This window comes from Polistes dominula, unplaced genomic scaffold (assembly GCF_049000335.1).
Source record: "Polistes dominula isolate Pdom_NZ unplaced genomic scaffold, Pdom_raw_medaka contig_83, whole genome shotgun sequence".
Classification (NCBI taxonomy): domain Eukaryota; kingdom Metazoa; phylum Arthropoda; class Insecta; order Hymenoptera; family Vespidae; genus Polistes; species Polistes dominula.
This window is the reverse complement of record NW_028301032.1, coordinates 675,208-701,802: the sequence shown is the minus strand read 5'-3', so window position 1 is coordinate 701,802 and position 26,595 is coordinate 675,208. Positions and strand designations below refer to the sequence as shown.

Genomic DNA, 26,595 nt, shown 5'->3' with positions numbered 1-26,595 from the left:
TCTCTTATTTCGCGCGCTCACGCACACGCATATACGAATATACATACACACATACGTTCGTGAATATCGACAAGTCAGGCAGCCGGACGCATGCGCATGCCCTCTCCTCTGCAATAATAATTGCACTCATTGACACTTTTCCGCGGTTCATTCACGAAACCTTCGTTCTCGTATCCTGTCATCTATCTTTTTCTCTCTTATCATATCAAAATCTTTTACGCGGGTTAATTAAATGCAACGTTCTCCTATTTCTGTTTCTTTGATTAAATGTGATTATTTATTTATGCATCTGTACGATCAAAGATGATTTATATTTTTCAATTGTACATTCCATTGTGCATTTGTCTCTTTTTTTATTTTTTTTTTTTTTTACTCTCGTGACTTTATCCTAGGATTACATTCTTGTTCGTTCGAGCGTATCGCGATTAGCACGGGTGAGAACAGGGGGTGGGGAGATCCATTCACCAAGAAAAGAATATCAATAGCCGAATAAACGCGTCACACCTCGGATATCTATTTCTGCATTCCGCTCTTCCTCTATACGAAGAAAGAAAAAGAAAAAAGGAAAAAAGATAGGGTGGTAGACCGCACGAGAAAGAGAGAGGAGTAGTAGTAGTAGTAGTAGTAGTGGTCGTAAAGCATGGGTGTTCATATGTATCTCTTCCACGAGAAGAAACTAAAAAGGGTGGAGGAGGAGAAGGAGGAGAAGAAGAAAAAGAAGGGATCGTTGAAAGAGAAAGATAGAAACATAGAAAGGGAGACGCGGAGGAGGAGGAGGAGGAGGAGGAGGAGGAGGAGGAGGAGGAATTTCCTGTTGTGAACGTCTTCGGGATGCATCTGCCCCTGCCTGCCTCTTAAACTCGAGCCACGCGTGCGAGTACCAATTAAGGCGCCACGAGTCCTCGTGATTGGCCTCACGGGTAAAAGACCCTCTTCTATCTTTCTCTCTTTTCCCTGCGGAAGCAGCCACACGCTTTCGGTAATTATACGCATAGTCGTCCAAGTAGTAGTATTAGTAGTAGTAGTAGTAGTAGTTGGTTCAACGTCGCGCGCACCATTTCTCGATTTCATTTCCCCGGAACTTTACCGTTTCCATTGTCTATCCTCTCCTTCCCTCCTATTCCGTTTTGACTTCCCGCTCGAAGGAGCTACCTGTTGCAACAATTTCCCTTCTTCCGTTAAGAGTACTAAATTCCAAGTGACGAGAACAATCATTAACTTAGGTTGATGCGGATCTTACTCGAAATCAGGTGTAAAAGATGGAAGAGAATAATGCAAGTGATTCATCGAATGGTTCATACGATCCAACATTAGAGTCTCTTTCTTCCTTTCTCTGATGATGATGATGATGATGATGATGATGATGATGGTGGTGGTGGTGGTGGTGGTGGTGGTAAAAGTTCGGAGGTCTTCTGAAAAAGGGAGTGGAGAGTCTAAAACTCGCGGGGCCTACCGTTCGTCGTCGTAAGACCCCACCCAAGCGAGAAGAAAAGACAACCTTACAGAGGATCTCCGTGAAACGGATCGGTAATTAAGAAAAGCAAGAGGAGAATGAGGAGAGGAGAGGGAGGTAGTTGGTGCGCTTGGTCGCGCGGACATTCCGTCACGTTTTCGTGTCTCTTTATAGGTTAGGTGCGCCTTACGCGACACTGGCGTCGCCACCGGCCAAATTCGAAAGAAAAATAAAGGCGGGAGACGACGACTATGCTGATTGGTGGTTGGTAGTGGTGGTGGTGGAGGTGGTGGTGTCAAGTATTGGGCCAGGCGGCCCACCAAAAGAGAAATGGAGACGCGTCGCCGCGACGCTCTCTTCGCGGCAAAAGATTAATCGATGCGATTAATAATCGAAATGAGATTCTTCGATCTTTAATTCGCGTTAGACCGCCGCAATCCCGCCCACAATCATCTTTCCTTTTCTAACCGATATCCTCGGACTCGTTTTACAATAACGCTTTCAGAACCTACGAGCTTTTACAAGCGTTCAACCATTATTTATGGCCAGGAATCAATTCATTTTATTCCGCGTTACCTGCCACACACATTTAATTACTACGAATAACGAAACTGTTTATCCATTCGCAAAGTTTTCACGTGACATTACTCGAAACCGTTGTTGTTGTGTCGTAGTCTTTAAAGAAGGAAGAGTACGCCACTGACCTTAATGATCATCGTACGTTCCTCTTGCGTGGCGTACTACTGACGATAGTTAAGTATCCTCGTCCACAGCAACAGCTTGCATATCAAGCGACCATCTTTTAAACATTTTCTTCCTTTCACCGTCATCGCGACTTACGAGCGTTTTTCGATTCTTCAAGTTGACGCTTAAGAGGATCAAATGAAAAATAGAAATTCTTTTCATTCTTCCTTTCATTCTTTCGAGAAACGATGGCATCGTTATCGTTCGATCCCACGCTATGAAAAAGAGAAACAGCCCCCCCCCTCACCCTCCCCAAAAAAAGGAACATGCAAGCTAGAAATGCGTTCAATGTCATTTTCTTCCTTCTACGAATGCTCACCGCCCACAAAAGGCTTTCTCTCCTTCTTTTGTAAAATCGTATCCTTTAGAAAATAGAGTCCGATTTTTGACCGTTTCAGAGAGAAAACCTTAACAAGTCTTCTAGGTATATACCCTCTTAAAGGTATTATAAAAATTCGTCCCTTTTTCCTTTTCAGGGAAACGGGTGGGGGATATGTCCATCTTATTTGCGACGCGCATTCCATTCCTTAGAAAGGAATAAGTATTTCCACGATCGGGATTCTTTTTTTATTGACAATATTAAGAAAAGATTATTTTCTATACAAATATTCTTGGTTAGTGTTGACAACAACAATAACAAAATGTCAAGTCTTTTTCATTTCCGTTAGAAGAATTTTCTTTGTAAATTTCTTCCTTAGTGTTGCTGCTGCTGCTGCTGCTGTTGGTGCTGGTGCTGGTGCTGGTAAACAGAGGATATATATCTGTCTCTCTTTCTCTTTTCTACATCCTCTCACGTGCAAGAAGACACGTCGAACTCCTCAGCAGAAGCAACAGCAGCAGCAGCAGCAGCAGCAGTAACACAGCATCAGGGCAGGAAGATCAGCAACCACCATGTTGGGTACGTGGTTGCAGGTCTGTTTGGCGGCGAGCGCCGGCGGTCCGTTTCTGAGAACTAACGGGTCTCTCTCTCTTTCTCTCTCTTTCTCTCTCTGTTTTCCCCTTCCTTGGAGTCTTTCTCGCGTCTCAAACGATGTCCGACGAAGAAGAGAATCGTCGTCGTAGCATCGTCGTCGCGTAGGGTCGTGCGCGCGCGCGCGAGTGAAAACAGCGTCACCAACAGTACACTTGAGTGCGCGCGCCGATCTTAGTGTGCGCGAGCGCGAGTTGGCGCGCCGTGCGCAGTGCGTTACAGCGCAGTGCGCGTCTGCGCGTTCCCCCGTCAGCGTGACGCGCCAGCAATCACTCTCAGTGTGGCACCGACCGTCGTGCGCTTCAGTTCTGTTTTTTATTCTTTTTCAATTTTTTTTTTCTTCTTTCTATATTCCATCGAAGTAGCGGCGCGTCTTCATTTTCTTTTTTTTTTTTTTCATTCTTATATACATATATATATATATATATTGGAGAGTCTCAGGCGCGTGCGCGAACCTGAGAATAAATAATTTTACGCGCGAACGTTTAATCAATTTTGAAATTTATATTTTTATTTAATTATTGTTTTACGATGTGCTATTATATTCAGGTATACATTTTTGTAACGAATTAGAAAAAAAAAGACGGAAAAGGAGCGTTCAAAGAATCGCGCACGAATTTACCGCAGCGGACTTCCGCTTACCGGAAATCGTTCGGTTGAGAGAGAAAGAAAGAAAGAGAGAGAGAAACACACGAATATCTTTTTTCGTCGTTTAACGCGAGCCAACGAAATGTGCGCGTTGTCTGTGAAAGAAACGATGATAAGGAATCCGGAATTTCCTCGTTATCGTCTTTTTATTTGGAAGAAGAAAAAAGATCAAGAAGAAAATACTTGAAGAAGGACCTCCTGGGCAATTGGAAAATGGGAAGAAAAAAAGGGTGCCTTCTTCTTGCGTCTTCGAGTGGTGGACGAGACTCCTCCTTGTCATCGCACGGAAAGCGTATTAAAGGAGTAACGACGAGCGACGTGACTTTAACCGGTAATTGGACCATTCTTTTTGCCATTGAGGTAGTAATGGCCCTTGTAGCGTGGTCACGCTACACTACGGTGCGCCATAGTACTATAGAGACTTCCGGTCGGCCGCAGGAAGTGAGACACACGTGTTCGGCCGTGTGTGTTCCCATAATACGGGCCCCAACTCCTCCTCCTCCTCTTTCTTTCTCTTTCTTTCGCTTTTTCTCGCTCTCTCTCTCTCTCTCTCCTTCTTTCGAGTAGCAGCAGCAGCAGCGTTCCAGGTTCGACGGCCCACTCGGGAAGCGAGTATATACCGTTCGACCCCGAGCACAGGCGTAAACGGAGAAAAGTGAAACGATGTAGATAAGTATGATAGAAAAAGATAGAAAGAACGCTTATAAGTACCGCCCTTGTAATGCCAAAGCTCGATTGACCGACCGGCCGCATATCTCGATCTTTTTCCGTTCACTAACCGCACTGCTGCTACAACAACTTTTTGTCAATAATGATACCTTTCGAGTCCTGAATTCTTTTCCAAAGGAAACCTACGCATCGATTACGACCCACTCGATGAGAGCTCGTTTACAAGGCACTCTCCCTCCTCCCCATCTACCTACCTCTCACCCATATTCGATAAATCTCAAACGTTTACTTACTCAAGTCCACATTTTTTTTGTTCTGCGTGTGTGTGTGTGTATATATATATATTTATATAAATCTTTTTTTTTTTTTTAGCGATAATTTTGATAAAAATTCGCGATCTTTCGTACTCGAATTATTATAGGAGGAAGCGAAGGGAATGAGAAGACAGAGAGAAAGAGAGAGGAAGAGAGAAGAGAAATCTTCTCAAGTTCATCGCTCCCGCGCATGTGCAAACATACGGCGCATAACACGAGGCATTCATGTGCCCTCTCTCTCTCTCTTTCTCTCTCTTACTCTCTTTGGTTTATCGTTGGCGCTCACGCTTTCGTGAAGATCTCTCTCGTCGTCTTCTTTCCTCTACTTCATCATTTTTCTTTCTCTTTCTTTTTATTCCTCGTGTCGTCCTTCGTGTCGTCACCGACAAAAATTAAACCGCCCTTAAATTTCAATATATTTTGTTCATTCATTGAACGATTTTGTTTCCTCTTTCTCTCTCGGGTACTTTGCAAAAATTTCTTCAATCGGTTCTTGAAAAATTACAAACAATTATCTTGGTGCTGATGCAAACCATGCCAAGAAGGCAGCAGCCATTTATACGCAACACGAATGAATCTCTCACAAAAGGTATCATGAGGGGTAGGGAGGGGGTGATATTTTCATAAAACAAAGACCAAAAACTACCTGATTAAACTTAACGTGAAATAAATAGTAGAAAAAATGGTTAGTGACGACGACTACGACGACAACTACGACGACGATATAAAAAAGAAGTCGCACGCGCATTTGCATTTTACGATCTCGCGAAATGACGTCGTCGATCGTGTTTACGTCTCTTCGAAAGGATGAGTCGCAAAAGACAGGGAGAACTCTCTTGGGCACATGGACGTTGAACTCACGGTACATCAACCTCTCTTCTTCTCTTGGTTGGCGTTGCAAATTATGGTGTCGAAGGGCATCGAACCTTGCATGCCATTACGATTTCATCGGTTCCTTTACAATCTATATATATTAATAATAATAATAAAAAAAAAAGAATGAAAGAAAAAAATATGAAGCAATAAAAAAAGATGATGAGATATTACGGCAAGAAAATATACATAAAAAAAAAAAAGAAAAGAAAAGAAGAGAACGAGCGACATTAGGGCCAAAGCCTCCCTTCCCCGTCCCCACCCCGTATATATATCGAAGAAACGCCTCCTCCTAAGGTGCGCGAATCGTCGAAGGAGAGTGGGAGAGAAAGAGGAAAGTACGGCGGTGGCGGGCCGCTCGCGTTGTTGTTTACGTCGCGCTGCCGAAGGGCCCTCGGGGCCACCGTCGTCGTCGTGCTGGAGAAGCCACAAGAGGGTGGAAGGGGTAAGCGGGGCAGCGTGAGAGCGAGGAACATTTAGTGCGCCCTCTTGCCGATGGGACCCACTCCCCCCACCACTGACTCTCGGTACGATGCTCCTTGGTGAGCGCGCGCGCGCGACCGACCGAGCGCGAGCCTACGGTGGGTGAGAGGAGGACAGAGTCGAAGCGTCTGAGCTGCCAGCCGCCATGACAGAGCGGAATGCATGAGAACGCGGAGCTAACTGACCCTCTTGTCTCTCTCATACACTACTACTACTACTACTGCTACTACTACTACTACTACTACTACTACTACTACTACTACTACTCGAGATGTGTGATACTCTTCTTCACCTTGCTAATTTCCATATATTTCTCGAGATCTCTTTTTTTATTTTGGATATGATTTTTGAATGTTTTTCGGTGATAGATGATAGGGAGTTAATCGGTCACATAACGGACCCACCGTCGTTGTTGTAATGTTTGAAGATCGACGACCTCTCGTCGGTAGTGACTTTGGCGTCAACGAGTGGCGACAGAAGCGACAAAGATATACTGAGACATATATAGAGGCGGTGGCCGAGATGGTGCTTGAGACAGGCCCTAATGGTTGGTGTGCTAGAGGAGGAGGAGGAGGTGGAGTCATTCATATACGATCAAGAATGAAATCCACGTTGTATATCTCGTGAAAAAGCGCGGGAAAAAGGGGCCTTAACGTTAATAATGTCCTAGTATCATAACGATAATCGATTATGGGTTTAAACTAGATTTTGAAAAGGATGGGTATCGATCGTTAGTATAAATGTTCCATTCTGGATGGTTAGAACTGACGTAATACGCGGCAACGGGACAAGGGGTGGTTGGCGTAATGGGGAGGATTTATTATCGTGGTTTTAGCACGTCGATTTTCCCTTCGATTCACACACCATTCTCCTCCTGCAACAACAATCAATCGTATTATACTCTGCTGACCAAGAAAGTGCTTTCGTAACCGGTATTGCGACGTAAACAACAACCCAGACTCTCCTCCTCGGCACACTCTCGATTCCTTCCAAGTTTCTTCCCCTCGTGGAAGGGAAACTCTCGAAAGAGCCTTTCTAAAACTCGCGTCTCGTATTGCTGCTGCTGCGACGACGACGACGACGACGACGACGACGACGACGACCTTGATCGCGTAGTCATGGATCAGAAATAAAGGAGCGCATTTGACAAGAGAGAAAGAAAACAGGTACCCAGAAGTTGTCAAGTTTTGAGCGCGCCTTAACGCGTGTTTAACGCGCCTAACGCAACAACGGCGGCTGCTTTTCTCTGTCTCTCTCTCTCTCTCTCTCTTTCTGGTTGGGTCGTTGACTCTCCGTTTCTTCTTTCTTCGAATCCTGGGCCCGGTCTCCGTCCTCGTCCAAGGCCCCCTCCCTCCCTCCCTCCTTCTCTCTCTCTCTCTCTTTCTCTACTCTGCTAAATCCGTCCCTGTATCGTTCTTTCTACCTCCCTTCCTCCCCCTCTTCTCTCTATCGCGAGCGAGTCCAACTCTTTTTCTCCCACTCTTCCTCAGCGATCTTCCGTTTTCATCGGTGCACGAGGAGGATGCTTCTCCGTTTCTACCAGACGGTAAACAACGCCATGCCATGCCGTACCTTTACCTTTCATTCATATCTCACACAGCCGTATCTCGAATTATTTGAATACCAAGGCGTTGTTCCAGGGACGTATCCTTATTCTAATATTTTCTTTTTTAACACTAAAACAAAATTAATTTAATTTATAATATTGCGTATCCTTAACTTGCAAGAAGTAGTCGTGAATTTTTTTTTATTACGGATAGTATATATATATATATATATATATATATATATATATCTGACTTCATATTGAAATTATGAAGCAATAAAACGTGCACTTGACTCTCTGAACTCTCAGCACTGTCACCAGGGGCCCACATCTCAATCGTCATCTAGAATAATAACTTCCATATTGATTTGTTCAAGATTTTCGTCTTCTTTAGAAAATAAAATTATTTGAAATAAACACACACCACCACCTGGTCTGCAATTCTTTTTGAAGTTAAGGGGGGATTGGTTGGTGTACGTGTTCAACAGGTGCTTCTATGGTGTTGTTTGGTTCGAGTTAGAGTCGATCGGTTGAGACGAAAGAAGAGTTTAAGGGGAAACAAATAAAAAAAAGCGTTTCTCTTTGTATGTATGTATGTATGTGTTTGTATCTTTTTCTTTATGTGTGCGTGAATGCGTGCGTGCGCGCGCTAATTGGAGCGGCGTGTAGCGTCCAGCAGCGCGTGTTAACACGACTTCCAGGTACTCAGGACTTCTTCTTTCATCATTGGTTCAACATTCTGCTCCTGCTTCTTCTTTCTCTCTAGGACACGAATACTTTCCAAAGGTAGACGCTTCCGGCTAGATATGCGGCCTCTTTCAAAGAGAGAAAGATCAAAAAAATATTCGGTTTCTCTCGGTAGTGGTGTGCTGGTAGTGGTGGTCGCTTGAACGAACTGAAAAGAGAGAAAGAGAAAGGGAATAGGTTTTTTTGAAGAAACTATGAATGATACTAACTCCCCACTCCTATCTTTCTTTATCGTGTCATATCCCATGTCTTTCTGTAGAAAAAGATAGAAAGAGAGAGAGAGAGAGAGAGAGAGAGACTGTTAGACTCTGAACAAATATTTGCTCGAATTCACAGAGTGTGTGTGTGTGTGTGAGAGAGAGAGAGAGAGAGAGACAGAGGGATCTCAGAAATTCTTCAGGTCTTTAGCCTTCTGTTAAATTCTTCAATTTAATTACAAATTATTTTCTAAATGTTTGATCATAGTGTACTGTAGAAAAATAAAAAATAGATTGAAAGAGATGGAAACAAGGTAGGGAATGAAATACGAGTATGGTGTATAGGTGGGGGTTGAGGGGGACGGACTCTCTTCTCGTTTTTGAAAGTATGTAAAGAGGTCGAGTAGTCTCGTTACTTGTCAACAACGCACTAACATGTTCTATGAGTTACGAAGACGAGGTCATGGCTGTGAGATCCGCATCCGTTTCCGTTTCTTCAACTTTGCTATGACTATTTTAGTGTTTCTTTTTTTTTTTAAATAAATCACCAAATGGAATAGAATATAAAGACTTTCTTTTGGTTCTCTATCTCTTTCTTTCTACATACATATGTATATATGTATTGTATATACATAGGACGAGAATTCACGTCGACTTGTTCTTCTTCCTTCTTATTTTTGGATCATGAATCACTGGCGTTCGTTTCACCGTCGTCTTCCCCTTGCCTTAACTTTGCTTTGCTTTGCTTTGCTTCCTCGCGTCACCAACAAATTTAATCCCACGAATAAAGAAAGAGACTGAAAGAAAAAGATGATGATGATGATGATGATGATGATGATGATAATGATGATGGTGGTGTTGTATATATCGAGAAGGGACGAACCCAAAAGTGGGGGAGAAATAAAAAGAAGAAATACCATTGGTAAGGAAGAAGGAAACTTTTGACCAAATGGAGAAGTTTCTCGTATTAAGGGTGTGAGAACTAGCTGGTTGATAAAAGAAGGGATGCATGACGCTGCATGGGGTTTCCACGTTATATGGTGTCGAATCCACGATATAGAAAGAAAGGAAGAAAGAGAAGGAGGAGGAGGAGTAGTAGGTAGGTTGGTTGGTTGTTGGTCGACGGCCGGAGGATGGTCGGAGGATGGTCGAAGGACGGCCAGGAGGGGGTGGGTGGGGGTAGTGGCGATGTCCTAGCGAAGGTCACGGCCGGGAATGCGGTTTGCGTCCGTCGTTCCAAAGTGGCGTGCCACGGAGTTCCTTCTCCCCTTCCTTTCTTAATCCTCCTCCTCCTCTTTCTCAGTTGGACCAACCGCGACCCGGCGCAGCAAGCAGCAGCAGCAGCAGAAGCACAGACTGCAGGAATGCACCAAATGCGCCACGCTGCTGACCGGTACTTGTCCCATTCCACCGTCTCTTCTTCTTCCACTTGTTTACTTCGGGATCTTCTTATCCCCCCTACTCCATCATACTTTTCTTCTTCTAATAGAAGAGTGGTAGAAGGAGGATATTAATCGATTATTTCTTCACTACAACCATAGTGATTCTTCGAAATGCATTATGTAACGTTTTCAAGTAAAACATATCAAGAAAATTGGATTACGAGCATCATCAATTTATTTGGTAGCACGGATCGATAAAGTAAACCAACCTGGGTTGTTCGGAATTCGATCGAATCCTCTCCGGCCCGTCGTCATCGTCGTCGTAGTCGTCCCGTTCTCTTCGTGGGCCGCGTGCATTCGAAACGCGTTTGCAGTTATATACCAGAGTATATCGTCGAGAAGCAGCAAGCAGGCAGCGTCAGCGTTCTCGTCGTGATCCGGACAAATACCATCAGAGAGAGAGAGAGAGAGAGAGAGAGAGAGAGAGAGAGAGAGAGAAATGAGAATGAGAATGAGAAGGGAGAAACGGAATTCGGTGGATTCGCCGACACACTCGACGGTCGGTCGGTCGGTCGATGTTTGCTGCTATCGCGGTGAGTTCGAGTTTGAAAGGTGGGGTGGGCAAAAAGAGAGGGGAAAGACCTCGGAGTTTGACGAACTCTCTCCTCCTCCCCTCGCATAATTTTCTCCGTCTCTTTGGCCCTGACCCACCCAAAGGATATGCACTCAACCCTTCTTCTTCTTCTTCTTCTCCTCCTTTCTGCGTGCAATTCGTGGGGTGACTGTGCGTTCGTTCGTTCGTTCGTTCGTACGTACGTACACCGAAAACGAATACGTGAAAAAAGAAAGAAATAGAACATCGACCAAGCGGTATATCTGAAGCAACCGGTGTGGAAAGGGAGAGGGATGACGAAAAAAAGGGTGGGGTGGGGTGGGATCCCCCATATACATTTGAGAACGTGTTCGTTCACTAACATACACATACGAATAGAAACCTCGTAGATATATAGATTTTACCTGTATGGGAAATACATTCTCACTCGTTGTTCTCAAAGAGAGAAAGAGGGGGAAGGAGGGACCATTGGTAGTAAGGGTGCCAAAGAGAAAGAGGGAAAAAGAGAGAGAAAAGGGTCGGTCGGGTTTATGCGTTCACTCCACAAATCAATACCCCACTGGTTTCCGCGTGTGTAACAGGCATGCACGACGCACGAAACGTGTCACCCACCGACCCAAACCCACCGAACGATATATAACCCAACGACGGCAGCTGCCATACACGTCTAACTTCGACATATGTCCGCAACGATGACGATGACGATGACGAGACGGTTGTTGTTTTCTAGGAATTTCATAGTATTATTTCGTCTATTTTTTAACATCGAAAGTTTGGCACACACGGGTTCAGTGATCGATAAAGTAAACTTTGAAGTTTCTACGCAATCAAAAAAGTATCGTGAAAAAAATAAAATTAAATAGTAGTAGTGGTAGTAGTAGTAGTAATAGTAGTAGTAGTAATAGTAGTAATACAACAGAGTAGAAGCAGATAAAGTTCGGAATGAGTACTCGTTGCTTTCGCATCGTGTAGCCGTGGCCTACGGCGGCGCGCAATAGAACAGAACGAAAAAAGAAAGAAAGAAAGAAAGAAAGAAAGAAAGAAAGAGAGAAAGAGAGAAAAAGAGAGAAGACGGAGTAAAAGAGTAGAAACGGTGGAGTATTGGTGGTGGTAGTAGTAGTAGTAGTAGAGTAGTAGTATTAGTAGTAGTAGTGGTAGTAAGAACGATGGTGGGGGCCTTCATTCAGTCGACTCAGTCCAATCAAAGCGCATGCGCGCGGCGTAACGCGTACACACGCTACTCACGCTACCCCCTCTCTTTCTCTCTCCCACCCTACGGGCATTTTCTTCTTCTTTCTCACTCGCTCTCTCTCTCTCTCTCTCTCACTTTTTATCTATCTATTTTTTTATGTTATTCTATTTTTCATTTTCATTCTTATTGGTGCACATAAATTCGATCAAATGTAGAAAATGAAAATGTGTCTAAAATATACTTGAAATGTTCGTATTTTTATTTTTTCGTTCATTTCAATAAGCATGCGAGAGAGAGAGAGAGAGAGAAAGAGTGAATAAAAAGATTGTAAAGGCGACGACCACACGCCGACATTCGTGCTTTCCAACGCGTCAAAGTGCGTGTTAAAGCAACAACAGACATCAGCATCAGAGCAAGCGCAACACACAGCCCGGGTCTGTGATCCTCTTTCTTCTTCATCGTCTTTTTTCCATACGACGGCATCTCTTCGTCTACGTCTTTATTTTTCATCTTGTTCACTCTCTCTCTCTCTCTCTCTCTCTCTCTCTCTCTCTCTCTCTCTCTCTCTCTGGCTTTGCCTGAAGCCGCCTTTGTTCTCTCGTATTTTTCGATTAAACAGAAAAAGAAAGAGAAGGATATAACTGGTGCGAGAAAGAGATGATGATGCGTTGTGTTGTATCCCGCATGAAACACCACAACGATAGATACGGGGGATAGCGAGGGAGTGAAAGAAAGAAAAAGAAAGGGAAGGGAAGGGAAGGGAAGGGATGGGATGGGAGGGATGACGTAGAGCATTCCAAATAATTAGGACGATAAATCCGGCCGAAACCGGCGAGAGAGAAGACGCGTTCGCTTGCACTTATACGATTCATTCCTTGGTAAAAGTCGATGCTCGTGAAAGCATCTTTTGCTGCTGTTGCTGTTTCTGTTGCTGTTGGTGCGCAATGCTTTTTCACTGGGACGACGCGTGCGATGGATCTTTCTTTCTCTCTTCTTCGAAAGAAAATAAAGAAAAGAGTAAGGGAAAAGAGCATCATCATAGCAAGTCCAAGACAAGTTGGTTGTGTCGTAAAGCGTGCGGCAGAATGCACTCTGACACACAGGCTCACTCGTTCCTCTTACTTGCTACATAGGTGTATAGAAAACACGTATGAGAGAGAAAGAGAGAGAGAGAGAGAGAGAACATATACACACACATACATATATATACACACTTGGTTGTTCGATCTCGCAGTGGCTGACTGCTCGGTGCAGCGCGCGCTGCATTCCCTCGCGGTGCATTGACTTTGCTTCCCCTCCTACTCCCTGACCGTCGACCCCCGTTCCTTACCCCTTTCCCTCCCCTTCCTGCACCACTGCCGCCGCCGCCCCAACCGTCTCCCGGCACAACAACAACATTCCTTCTCTCTAGAGTCCCTTCATGGCACAGAGACCTCGCTACTACCATCAGACTCTCTCTCTCTCTCTCTTTTTGCCCTTTCTCTTTCTCTACTTCTTCTTCTTCTTCTTCTTCTTCTTCTTCTTCTTCTTCCTATCTTCTTGAAGTCTCGAAGGAGTTGAACCGCGTTATATGCCCGTTCCACAAGAAAACCGCGGAATACGCGCATGCCATAGTCGTCCTTATGGTCATCGGTTTCAGAACTTTACCTTCACGCCAAACTTTTCTACAGTTTCATTCTTTTTATTGTTCATATAGTTTTTTGAATTTTCATTCTGAAGATAGATAACAATAAGAAGTTATCTTTTCTAGGATAGATAAACTGTGAACTGAACATATATTTTACTGTCTTTTTTTTTTGTCCCTGACGTTTACACAATAAAAATGTATTATGGTTTTGGGTATAGAAATTAGTTTATTAAACGTAGCGGTATCGTAATAAACTTCCGGACAAACTTGGAAACCGTGTAAAACTTTTTCGTTATTGAGAAAGTGTGTAAAGTCGACGTAATAACGAGTTACACGGTCTTTAACTTATAATCTCGTTGTCTTCGCCGCAGAAAACGAGCACCTTAATCACGAATACCACAACCAACCACCACTACCACTACCATCACCTTGTGATAATTTTCCTCTAATCATCTTCTTCATCTTTATTTTTCTTTTATTCTCTCTCTCTCTCTCTCATCTATTCTACTTCATCCGTGTTCTAAATATTACAAGAGGGTCTTGGTTACTACGAAACGGAACATTCACTAATTACAGTTCTTAATCAAAGGTGTGGATAATTTGTACGTTGTTAACAGTCATTAAAGAATGAAGTTTGGCGTGGAAAGGCGCCGTAACTTAATTGAATGACAAATCGTCTTACTAAATCGTTTTTTTTTTTATTATTATTATTATTTTACTTTTGTATAATCAAATTATATATCAACGCATAAAATTTCACTTAAGGTGTTTAATTACTTTCTATAAAAAAGATTAAATGCAACTTTGATTTTTATTCTACTACATTATGCAACATTGTAATCGTTTGAAATCATTTAACTAAACGTTTTTTTTTAATCATAGGACAAATATTATTGTTCAAAACGTCCTACAATTTTGAACAATTGTTTATTGTTTCCCTATCTTCAACCCCCTCTTACTCGTTTTTCATTTCTATTCGCGTTTATTATTCTTAATAAATCCTCAAACAACAATTATATTTTGTAATTCATTATTCGAATGAAATGAAAAGGGTGTGATGAACAAAACAAAAAAAAATTGTTAGAAAGGAATATATAAGATGTAAATAGAAAAAAAAAATAGCGTGTGAAAAATCCCTTACGGTGTGTATAATATGACCGCGAATTTTGTTAGAGAAGTTAGGAGGGGAGGGTTCCTTCTTTCAATCGGTCTTCTTTTTTCCCCTTCGTACATAGACGACGACCCATCGTTGTTGAAGATGGAGGAAAGAAGGGCAAGGTTTTCTACCTTTTGAGGTCATGGGAACACAACGTGTGTGTCGCGTCTTGTCTGCTAGAATTCCATCATTTGAAGAATATAAATTTAACAAATCGATATGATGCAATATATCTTGCACAATTGCATTTTAACCTACCAATAACATGTTTGTTTCTGCAACTAGTGGGAAGAACATGAAAATGGGGGAATTTCTATCTTGAGAAAACTTGATTAAACTCTGAGTATGAAATTTCGCGTAGATTGAAGGAAGGGAAGGATGGAAGGAAGGAAGGAAGCCGCACGAGATGCGCTTCTCATATCTTCTACCACTTACGCAAGTACGTGAAATAGCTTTGATGCGGAAGTCCTTGTCCTATGTGTTATATAGGCTAAGTGTACATACGAAATTGTTAAACATGCGTACTAATAGTTCGTAAGTGGGAAAAGCCCTTATAATTAAATATCCAAATGCCTAAAATATTATATTACAAATTTAGAAAAAAAAAACAAATATGATATATAAATGAAAAATGAATACATTTTTATTATTACGTATTATTACAATATAATACATAATTATATTAAAGTATATTAAAGAATACATATTATTATTATTATTAAAGAAAAAGTTGTTAAAAGAAGAACTCGATCAATCAAGTAAATCCCCAAGAGTGTTATCGATCGTAATAAAAAAAAAAAAGTAGCAAGTTGGAAATCGTATCGTGGGTGGGCTTTTTTTTTATTTGAACTTTTGGTAATAGTTAATTCGTGTTGGAAGAGTGTCGCAAAGGGAGAGAAGTATTATAGTAGGTAGGGACTTTAGGTTCGTTAGCGCTTTGGGATAGAAAGGAAGAAAACTCGTAGAAGAAGACGAAGACGAAGAGACAAGGAAGAAGAAGAAGAAGAAGAAGAAGAAGAAGACGGTGGTCGGCCGGTGGCGGCCATGTTTTCGCCGGCACGGTAGGCGTTCACGGGCGGTACCGAGACTCGGTTCGTTCTCCAAACTCGTTGGAGAACGCTTTCCCCCACCCTTAGGCATCCTCCGGGACTCTGGTAGGGCAGTCTACCCCCCACCACTTGCCTCGAGTTCTACGTCGTCTGCTTTTATCCCCTCTCCTTCTCCCTTTTCTACCTTACACCAACTCTCTCTCCTTCGGCTACGCTCGGCCTATTTCGGTTATCCTCGTGCCTGACAGGAGAGAGAAAAAAGAAGAGCTTTGCGCCTAGTACATATTACCGCCAAGCGGTCTTGGGGGAAGTCATTTTGAAGTTTAAGGAGGGCTGGAAGAGAGGAGGAGTAGGCCGTGATCGAACCGCATGTATTTTCTTCTTCTTTTTTTCAACTTCTTCTTCTTCTTCTTCTACTTCTTCTTCTACCCCATCTCCTTTCTCTTTTCGAGTTTGCCGCTTCCATGGCTGCTGCCTTCTGATTTGCTCTTGCTTGCTTGCTAACTTGCTTGCTGTTCGTTCGATTCTTATTCCGTTTTCTGTTTTATTTTCTTTTCACCATTATCCACCAATGTCGTTCCATTTTTGAGGATACATTTTTAAATTACTTTCCTGTCTTTCTCAAAAGCTAGAAAACCGATAGATGAGAAAAAGCATATATATTGTAAAGGATGAAAAATCTCTCTCTCTCTCTCTCTCTCATTCTTTCTATCGATAAATTCACATTTTCTTGGCTCATTCTTTATTCATTGTGTCGTGTGCAAGAATGTTAGGTACGCTGGTGTTTAATATAAGAACGATTACATGTACACGTTGCGTGTCTTATAAATCAAATCACATAGACGACGCCATTTTACATTTGACTTTGACTTTTTATTGAACGTTCAATTGCGTTAAACTTATAATGTTTAAAGTTATATTTATAATATTCTCTTGTTTGAAATTTCGAAATATTGTGTCCTCTAACAATTCTCCATTTTGTTTCTTTTTGTTACAGACAGATGGTTGGCCGTATTTTGGTGGAAAGCTTTCGATCAGCTGTCAATACAGAAACCAAGCTCCCGGTTGAAGAGTACATGAAATGTGTTCATAAGATAAGCGACGATCCAGGTAAATGAATTTCATTTTAATACGCTTTTAATTTATCATTAACAAATTGTTTTTTCAATTATACTAAACTTGATTTAACTTTAAGTAAAAGTGAGAAGGGGGGAAAGGGAAGGGAAGGGAAGGGAAGCAAAAAAAAGTGAAATGAAATTGAGGAATAGAAAAAAATAGTTACACGCTTTTAAATCACATTTTATAAAACTAAATGATTTTGATACGAAAACAATTGACGCGTATTGAGCTTTTTGATGTTGGCTGTAAAACAAAGCTTTGGCATGATTGGTTTTTTTTTTTCTTCTTCTTTTGTAGAATTGCAGAAGGATTGGACATGATTAATTCTGAGCCAAATCCTTCATAAAAAAAAATTAAAAAATATTTCATTTGCTTTATATTTTCATGATTTTGTTAGAATTCGTTGTATCACTTTTTCAATTTCATCAATTTCAAAAATACTCTTTGATCTTTTGTTATAATTCAATTATATTTCAGGAATCATTGATTTTTCTGATAGACATAATTGATTTCAAAGAAAATGGAGGTAGGAAAAAAAGATTAAACTAACGGATGAAATGATGAGGGAGAAGAAGGGTGAGGGTTTGGAAAACGCGTTTGAGAAAAGACAGAAACTCCGTGTTGGGTTCTACGTTGAAAGGGTAAATGACGAAAAAGGGGGAAAAAAAAGATAGAAAAAGAAAAACGGAAAAGGGAAGAAGAGAGTGTGATGACGGATTAGTTCAGCTTCCGGTAAAGCTCGTGCCCTTCCGGAATTTCACAGAATGACCCTACCTATTTTCGATGTATCCCACCCACACACACACGCGTTCTCATCTCTCTCCATTTGACTATTTCGTGTACGTTAAATTATTGGGTTTGCAAGAAAGAAATTTTCGTTTTCATAGGATGAAATAAAATTCAATTGTTTATTTTTATGTTTATTTAAATTTATTAAAAATTTTTTTAATTTATTTGTTATATATATATGTAATATTAACCTTTTAAGGAACAATTTTGGCTCAACGTAATACAACGCTGCTCGAATTAACTCAAGCGTGCATCTTAAGGGGTTAATATTATTAATAATATATAATAATTTAATAAATATATAATAATAATATATAAAATAAAAATATATTAATATAAAATTATTTTTAAATAACTTTTTAATATAAATTTATTATTAAATATAAATTATATTAATAAATAATTATATTAGTATTGATTATAATAAATATTATAATATATAATTATATTATATATTATATATAAATTATTTTTATATTTTATATAATATTTATATTATTATAATTAATAATAATTGTATTATATTATATATTAATAAATAATGGTTTAATATAAATTAATTATTAAATATAAATTATACTAATATATTATTAGTATAATTATTAATGAAATTATATAATTATATTAATATATAATTTTAATATATATATATTAAATTATTTAATTTTACAAAACTTGTTTCTATAGCAACCTAAAAGGTGCCAACTACCAAACCTCAAAAAAACAAAATTCTAACATTAACAAAAAAAATAACGAAACAAACGTAACGCTATCTATTGTTACAAACCGAAATTACTTTCTTGTGTTGCCAACTCAATATTTCTTTGAAAATTATATATTTTTGTCTTAATTAATTTTTCAAAAATTACAAATTCCATTTATATCGAATTATTTTCTAAAACCTAATCGAAAAACTGTTCAATCATTATGAATGTTACTTTTCGTGGTTGTATAAAGAGTAAACAAATAATCATGATCGTTAAACGTTCTTTTTTCGTAAATTCTATATAAAAACTGTTTAGAAAACACGAGATTAGATTTAGTCTTGGTTTTAGAGAGAGTACATTTGAACGTTCAACATTTTATTTTTGAACGGACAAAATTCAGACTTCTCTCTTAAAAGGTGAAGTAATAAAAAAAAAAAAAAGTTTGAAATACATTTAATGAAAATTAGAAAAAAAAAAAAAGAAAAAAAGAAAAAGAAAGTTGAACACCACTGTTTACGTAGAAAAGTATCGTTTGTTCAGGAAGAAATAAATTTGATTTTGGTGAAAATGCAGGCAACACACACCCGTTGACAAACTGTGCATATCCTGGGTGCAATAGGGGGTCGTCCCGTCCTCCCTGGTGTGGTATTTCGACCCTTCGTATTCTTCTTTTCTTTTTCTATTTTTAGAAACGATCTATGAAACATCTTGCACACACACACACACATCGCTATTTTTCCACATATATGGAAAAGAGAGGGGGAAAATAGAAAGATCTTGATTTCCGTGTCCAGGATTTACGAAATTGGACACGAAACATACATTTTTATTTTCTTATTTTATATTCTTAGATATAAATTTAATGTGTATTTTCGAAATTTCGAAAAGATCTTTCCTCTGTTGTTTTTCTTTTTTTTCTCCTTTTTTTTTTCTTTGTACTTATTATTGTTACAACGAATGGTGGTTTATAACGTTCTCATTTGATTTGAACTGTTTCTAAAAGGACTTAGAAATAAATAAACACTTAGAAACGTTCGAGAATTTAGTAAATATGTTTCTCTACTGTTGTTGAAACTTATTTAGAAAAAATTCATAAACGTTTATATTAACCAAGTGAAATAATTTGAAAAGCGAACGTTTAATTTGAAGAAAACAAAGGAAGGAAGGAAAGGAAAGGAAAGGAAAGGAACGTTTGCAGATGACAAAAGGTTCAAAATTATTCTTAGTCAGTTAAATTAAATTTGCCAGTTACTTTCAGTTCGTCTTTCCGTGTAAATCTATCCGGTCACAAAACGTGTTTTTCAATATATTTTATTAAATTATTAAGATTAATTAGTAGTGAATAATGATTTCGTGTACGTTTCATTATTTAAATAATATTACATATATATTTTTAAACGAAATAATAAAGAAACTCATCATCGATATTTCTTTCATCGATTATTCCTGAATATTTGACGAAGAAAATATCAAGGATAATGAAGGTACAAGTAAGGACAAAAATATATATATATCTAGAAAATAAAGAAAATAAAAAGATAAATAAAGTTTCTCGCGTATTTTCTATTTTAAGAATATATTTTTTTTTCTTATTAAATTTTAAAGAAATTCGTTAATATATTTTTTTTCGTTAGGACGAATAGAATCCTTTGAAATGATTAAAGAAAAAAAAAAAAAGAATATAAAATCTTAAACATCATTGAACATATAGAAAATTTCTGAGAGAGAAGAAGAAAAAAAATTTCGGTTGGGAAGAAAAGATTTTGTGGGGGGGACTTTTGTAAAACGTGTTGAGAAGAATCTATGGGATTTGGTTTTGATTTTGGTGGTGGTTCTTCTTTAGTATTTTGCAAACAATAATATAGATTCTAGAATGTTGTAGACCTTTCTCGAATTTTCGAGAAAAAGAATATGTTCCGCATAGCTACGTGGACCTTTTTCCAACGGTCAAATCCATTTCAAATCATCAGTCGACTCTACCACCCCCTTTTCCGTTCTTTCCCCCACTTAACACAATATGAGGCCCTCGAGTCTCTAGGGTCCATAGCTGGGTAGTGGCTTTACCCCCACCATTTCTACGACTTTTTCGAGGGTTGGGGTATATTTTCCATCAGAAGTGAATTTTTCGATCAGTTGCTCCTACGCTCCCCTGACCAGAAGATTCTTCTCTCTTTCCTCAACCTCAGTTCCTCACTTCCTCTTCCTCTTCTTCTTCTTCTTCAACATTTTCCTTCTTTGGGGTTTGAAGAAGATCACATTTTCCGCCATTTTGTTGCTGAGTTAATTTCAATATTATTCCATACATTTTTCACAAATTATATTATTATATATTTAACAATATAATAATAATGGCTTTCTTAATTAAACTGAACAATAATTATTTCAAAGATGAAATAATTTCGGTATTGAAGAATTATCTTAAGATAATATCATCATCTTCACAAATTGTATCCCACGTGCAAATAATTTTTACAACTAATTGGTGGTACGTAATTTATTTCAATACAATTTTATACAATTTTTATTATTTATTCTATCGTTTCAATTTATCGAATAAATCGTGGTGGTATTCACGTGTATCTTAAAATCAAAAATATCCTTTGTAAAAGAAGATTTCATAAGCCACGTGGTCAACGTTGAACAAAATTACAGAAGAAGAAGAAGATGAAGAATTCTTTTATCCTATTTTTCAATCCTATCATAAAAAAAAACCCCCTCGTTTATAAATTTGCTAGAAAAAATGTGAGTTTTTCTAAAAAAAAAAAAAGAAGGCGCCATTTTTACGGATTCACGTTCAGTTTCCGCCATTGAGGTATTTCTTCATGGATTCCCTGGAAATCTTCTAAGGTTTGATAAAATTATTCGAGATAAATCCTCCATTTTATTTTCATTTATTTTATTATCTCATTGTTTGTTTCTTTATTTTATTATAACAATTTTTATTATTTTAATTTCAATTATTTCTAATTTGTATCACCACCACGTGTTTGTGAACTTTTGTAAATCTTAAAAAAAAAAAATTAGATAAAATGAGAATGGATACTTCGTTCTTCCTAATTTCCATTTCGCGTTTCATTTTTATTTTAGTCTAATTCGATACTCAAGTCCCCCCTCCCCTCCACTCCCCTCCCCCCATCTTACCGTTCGTTTCTTATCACATCAATAATTCAAATCATCATTTGTATGGATAAAAGTAACGATGTTGAGTTTCGATAACATTTATTTCGTCTAATCACACGAAAAATTTAGTAATTTGGGGGTCGGTCTCGTTTGTTTAACGTGGTAATCAAAACTCACCCTTGAATATTACTTTTCTTTCATCTAAATGAAATATAATGTATTGTTCTATTTCTAGATAGTAATATTAAATCTTCATTAAATTACAAATAGTAATAATAATCTAATAATGTATTATTTTTCAGAAATTGCAATTCGTTTAGATTTGGTGGATCAATTGCCATACGCTGCCATGATCGTTCGTGAAGCTCCACATTTATTTGGTGATGTTCTTCACAATGGAATCCTTAGTATTATCAAAAAATTTCTACTCGATGTCGACAGTCAAGTAAGTTTTATTATTTCATTGTTTTTTTTTCTTTCTTTCTTTCTTTAAGTCTTTTAAGTTAACTAATTGTTTTTTTTTATTTTTTATTTTTTTTTATTCACTTTACAGGTACGACAATCTGCCCAAGAAGCTTTGTTAGTTTTGATCAAACATGGAATGTTAGAAACGAAGATTATCGAGAATGAAATCTGTCCGATAGTTGAAGAATTATCCCGAATGACTGTCGAATACTTGAATTCCGGCATTTCTGTAAGTTTAACATTTAATTGTCATTATTTCATTTTTCTTCATCAATCGTGTTCCATCCCATTCATTTGAGTTTTACGTTTTATTTGAATTGATTGATTTTTTTTTTCTTTTTTTTTTTTGTTACCAAACACGAACACTTGAGAATGAGAAGAATGATACAAACGAATGATTTAATAGTGATTTTTCTTTATTATAGTCTTCTCCTTCTCAGGTAACTCGTCGTCTTGCGAGTAAATTCTTTTAACATTAGCATTGGATGATATATCCAAGTATGTAACCTACCACCACATAAATATCTCATCGACGGATTCCGCCTGAAAGACATGGGTAGTGAGATGTTCTCACGCAATCGCGTCTCACTACCTTGTCTTTCATGTGGCGTTCGTTGAACCCCTTCAACAACAACAACAACCAACCAACCAACCAACCAACCAACCTCTCGTCTAACACGAGAATCGGAAATGTTGTACCCTACATTATATTTTCTTTTTCTTAACCCCTTACCCTATCCCTTCCAACCAACCCCCAGTCACCCCACTCATCTCATCTCATCTCATCTTCATTAGAATAATTTAGTCTTGTTTTATATTTGCAAGTAAGTTTGTTTCGTGTGAAAATGTTTCTTAAATTGTTAACGATATTTCAAGAAGATGATCAAAACGAAGAAGAAGAAGAAGGAAATGATAAAGAAGAGTTGATAGAATTGATAGAAAAATAAAAATACGATCGTAAGGGCATGCTTTTACCATCAAAGCTGGTTTGTCATAGAGATCAACTATCACAGCCAGCTTTGATGAGCAAAATTGTGTCCGTCCTCAACGATAAGTTAGAGGCAAACGAGCAAGAAAGAGATTAATTGACTGAGATAAACAAAATGTGATGTTAAACAAGAATTATCACTCTAACAAGAATTATATATGCATATATGTATGTGTGTGTGTAAAACTTTATATAAAGAAAATCTCAAGAAAGAAAAATTGGGAAGAGGAACAACCAAGAAGTGGTGGCAACTAAAAATGATTAAAAATACTTAAAAAAAAAAAAAAAAAAATAAAAACGAAAAGAGTTTCATTAAATGTTTGCGGTCCGATAAATCAAATTGGCTGTGGAATGTTGCGAATCATATCACAGCCATTTTGATGACCTTGGCCCGCAAAACCGATCGTCAGGAAGGATCTTTTTTTTTTTTATCGAAGAAGAAGAAGAAGAAGAAGAAAACAAAGGAGAAACACGATCCAATCGTCAAATTGGCTGTGACGTGTAACTTTTTCTTTTGATTTCATATCACAGCCATTTTTGATGTTTGGATCGGGGTTTTTTTCACATCGTTGGATCATCCTACGCATTCTCCAATTCAAGGGAATAGAGAAAGATAGAAATAAAAAAGCTAAAAAGCTTAATCTACTACGAAGTTAAACTAATCAAATATTTTTTCTAGCAATTGCAATTCTCAAGGGGTGTAAAACAAAACAAAACAAAAAAAAACAGAAGTTTTCGTATTCGCGTCTCTCACAAAGTGGTTGTGTCGTATGCTAATGTAACTATTCATATCACAGCCAGCTTTGATGAGGGTTGCGTCACGAATTTGTCATCGAACAATTCAACATTTGATGTTAAGAAAGATCATCATCACATTAAAATGATTTATCACATTGTTATTTTTGTTGTTAATTGTATAATATATTTTTGTTAATATGATCGACTGTTCCCTCCCATCAGAGTGGTTGTGATGTGGATTCTAATTTATTCGACATATCACAGCCAGCTTTGATGAGCGGGACGGAACGATATGAATCTTCAAGAAGACAGAGTTGTTGTTATATTGTATCATGTGATTATAGTATTTATTTTGTATTATTATTATTATTATTATTATTATTATTATTATTATTATTATTATTCAAGTGTGTATTGAAATGTGTTAATTATAAAATAGACAATTTATAAAATTTATTTTCCATAATACAAGTCAAATTGTATTCCCAAGTTAGCAATGGTTTATTTTCCTGAAGTTTATCATTCCCCCTTATATTGCATTTTATGTCGGCCCACAGCTCATGAGTAAAATGGCACTGCTTATTGGTAAAGAGCTCACAGAAAAGGTCTTCTTGGATAGATACATCGCTCTTTGCGAAGATAATATATTTCACGTTAGAAGAATGTGCGTTTTACATTTTGGAGAAATGTGTACAGCGGTTGGAAAGAAAGCTCTACTTCAAAAATTGGTAAGTTTACAATATACAGATAGAATGAAATGTTAATTACGGAATGATTTTTGTGTTATCTCAATGATTATTTTCAGTTTCCAGTATTTGTCCAATTGTGCCTGGACAGGGTTTGGGGTGTTAGAAAAGCTTGCGTCGACGTAATGATGCCAGTTTCCTGTTGCGTATCTTTTCCTTATCGTCAAATATTATTGGCAGATATTTTAGCAACGCATTTAAACGACGATTCTAAATGGGTACGAACCAGTGCCTTTCAAATTCTTGGCCCTTTCATATCAACTTTTGCTAAACAATTCACCAATGTTACTTACAATCAAGATGGCGAATTGGTATTCACCAGTCAACAACAACAACAACAACAACAGGATGACAATTTCAAGTAAATTTTTTTTTTTTTTTATTAATACAAAATATTTGATATCATTGTATTTAATATTTGAATTCAAAAGTAATATAATATAATTAATGATTACAGTGCCGATAAAAATAACAGTGGTACCGAACGGGATCTTACGTCTAGCATACGATATTCATATGAAGGAATGTTTCCAACCAAATGTGCGATACGCAATCAAACTTTCGATTCGGAAGATTACGACATTAGAGATGTATTAGATATTAATTGTTTGAAGGAAGTTTATGAGCAAAGTCAAAAAAATTCTATGTTTAATTATCCTATCAAAGCACACAAGGTGAAGGTATGTACGCGATTTATTCAAAAATTACATTGCATTCAATTCAATTATTTATATTGACATTTCATGTTTTTATAGACGCAAAAGAAACAAATGACAGAAAATGAACAAAGTGAAGCAGACGAAGTAGACAAATTCAATACGTTTCTTTATTATTATATACCACCAGAAATACCTCTCGATGATCCCCTAGTCTTAGCCGCTAAAAAGTCTTCAGAAAATAGTAAAGCGGCTAATAATAATAATAATAATACAAATGTAGAAAATAAAAAGGATGATAATAATACTGCCGATGCAACGAATAGTTCAACGATAGACACAAGAAAAGAGGAATGTTCGGATAGATGTAGTAGCATTGTCGGTAATCGAACATCTAATCAGACAAATAAGGAAGAAGATGATGAAAAGGATGATGAAAATGATAATAGTCGTCCTACTACATGGTCAGATGATAGTGCCGATACCATAGATATATCAAATTTATCACTAGACAGGAGTAACGTAAATGGTCCTGCATTTGACAACAAGAGTTATGTGAATTTCATGCTTCGCAGGAAATACGCATCTAAAAAGAATCAAAATATCGTACCTCAAGATCTAGTTGATTATTTTGTATCAATGGCTGAGCCCGAATTATGCGAAGAAGGAGAAATTCCGTATCACTGTGCCTTCAGTTTTCCTGCGGTTGCGTTCACATTAGGTAAAGCTAATTGGCCTTATTTGAGAAAAGCGTATCAATCGTTGGCAGGTGCAAAACAATGGAAAGTTAGACGTACATTAGCATCTAGCATTCATGAAATAGCCATAATACTAGGCGAAGAAATTACTGCCAGTGATCTCGTGCCTATTTACGACGGCTTTATTAAGGATCTTGATGAAGTTAGAATCGGTGTTTTAAAGCATTTAGCTACATTTCTTAAAATTCTTAAGCCTACCTATCGTTGGCACTACTTACCGGGGTTACATAATTTTCTTGTCACCGATAACGAATGGAATTGGAGGTTTAGAAAGGAATTTGCCACTCAACTTCTCGAAGTGGTTACACTTTTCAATGCTAACGACGTAGCTAAACACATCGCACCATTGTCTCTTAAATTACTCGTCGATAAAGTTGCTGCAGTTAGACAAATTGCGCTTACACTGGTAACAACGATATATTACATATAGTCTTTATCGATATTACAGATTTATCTTATTACATTGTTAATTTAATGTTATTTTATTTAGGTAACTCGAATAGTCTCTCATCTTTCTACCGATGAACCTCTTGCCATGGCACTTATACAAGAACTCAAAGAAACACTTGCGATGAATACAAATAAATGGGTTCTCAGACAAACCTATGCACTTCTTTGTGCTCAATTAATTGTCGGCGGTGCTATTAGTGGAGAAAAATTCACCAAGGAAATGTTACCAAGTCTTTTAAATTTATCTTACGATAACGTTCCGAATGTAAGACTGGCCGTAGCTAGGACATTATCACAAAATGTTATTACTATGGGTAGTAAGTATATTAACAATCTATCCACACAATAATATTATCAAATTATTTCTCATTATTTTCATTGGTTTCTTCTTCTCAT

General features: G+C 38.0%; 1 protein-coding gene across 5 annotated transcripts in view; it reads left to right on the top strand.

Annotated features, from left to right (window-relative positions):
- LOC107071072 (serine/threonine-protein phosphatase 4 regulatory subunit 1) overlaps positions 1–26,595 on the top strand; it is a 107,154-nt gene that overhangs the window by 78,669 nt on the left and 1,890 nt on the right. For 4 of the 5 annotated variants that reach the window (XM_015329757.2, XM_089174427.1, XM_015329758.2 and 1 more), the window contains 8 exons: positions 16,661–16,773; positions 21,701–21,843; positions 21,952–22,092; positions 24,147–24,317; positions 24,395–24,696; positions 24,793–25,015; positions 25,091–26,155; positions 26,240–26,516. In XM_015329757.2, coding sequence (XP_015185243.2) covers positions 16,661–16,773; positions 21,701–21,843; positions 21,952–22,092; positions 24,147–24,317; positions 24,395–24,696; positions 24,793–25,015; positions 25,091–26,155; positions 26,240–26,516 — 2,435 coding nt within the window. Of the gene's footprint in view, positions 1–3,616; positions 4,147–16,660; positions 16,774–21,700; positions 21,844–21,951; positions 22,093–24,146; positions 24,318–24,394; positions 24,697–24,792; positions 25,016–25,090; positions 26,156–26,239; positions 26,517–26,595 lie in introns of those variants that run through there. The other variant, XM_015329760.2, reaches the window with a different exon arrangement.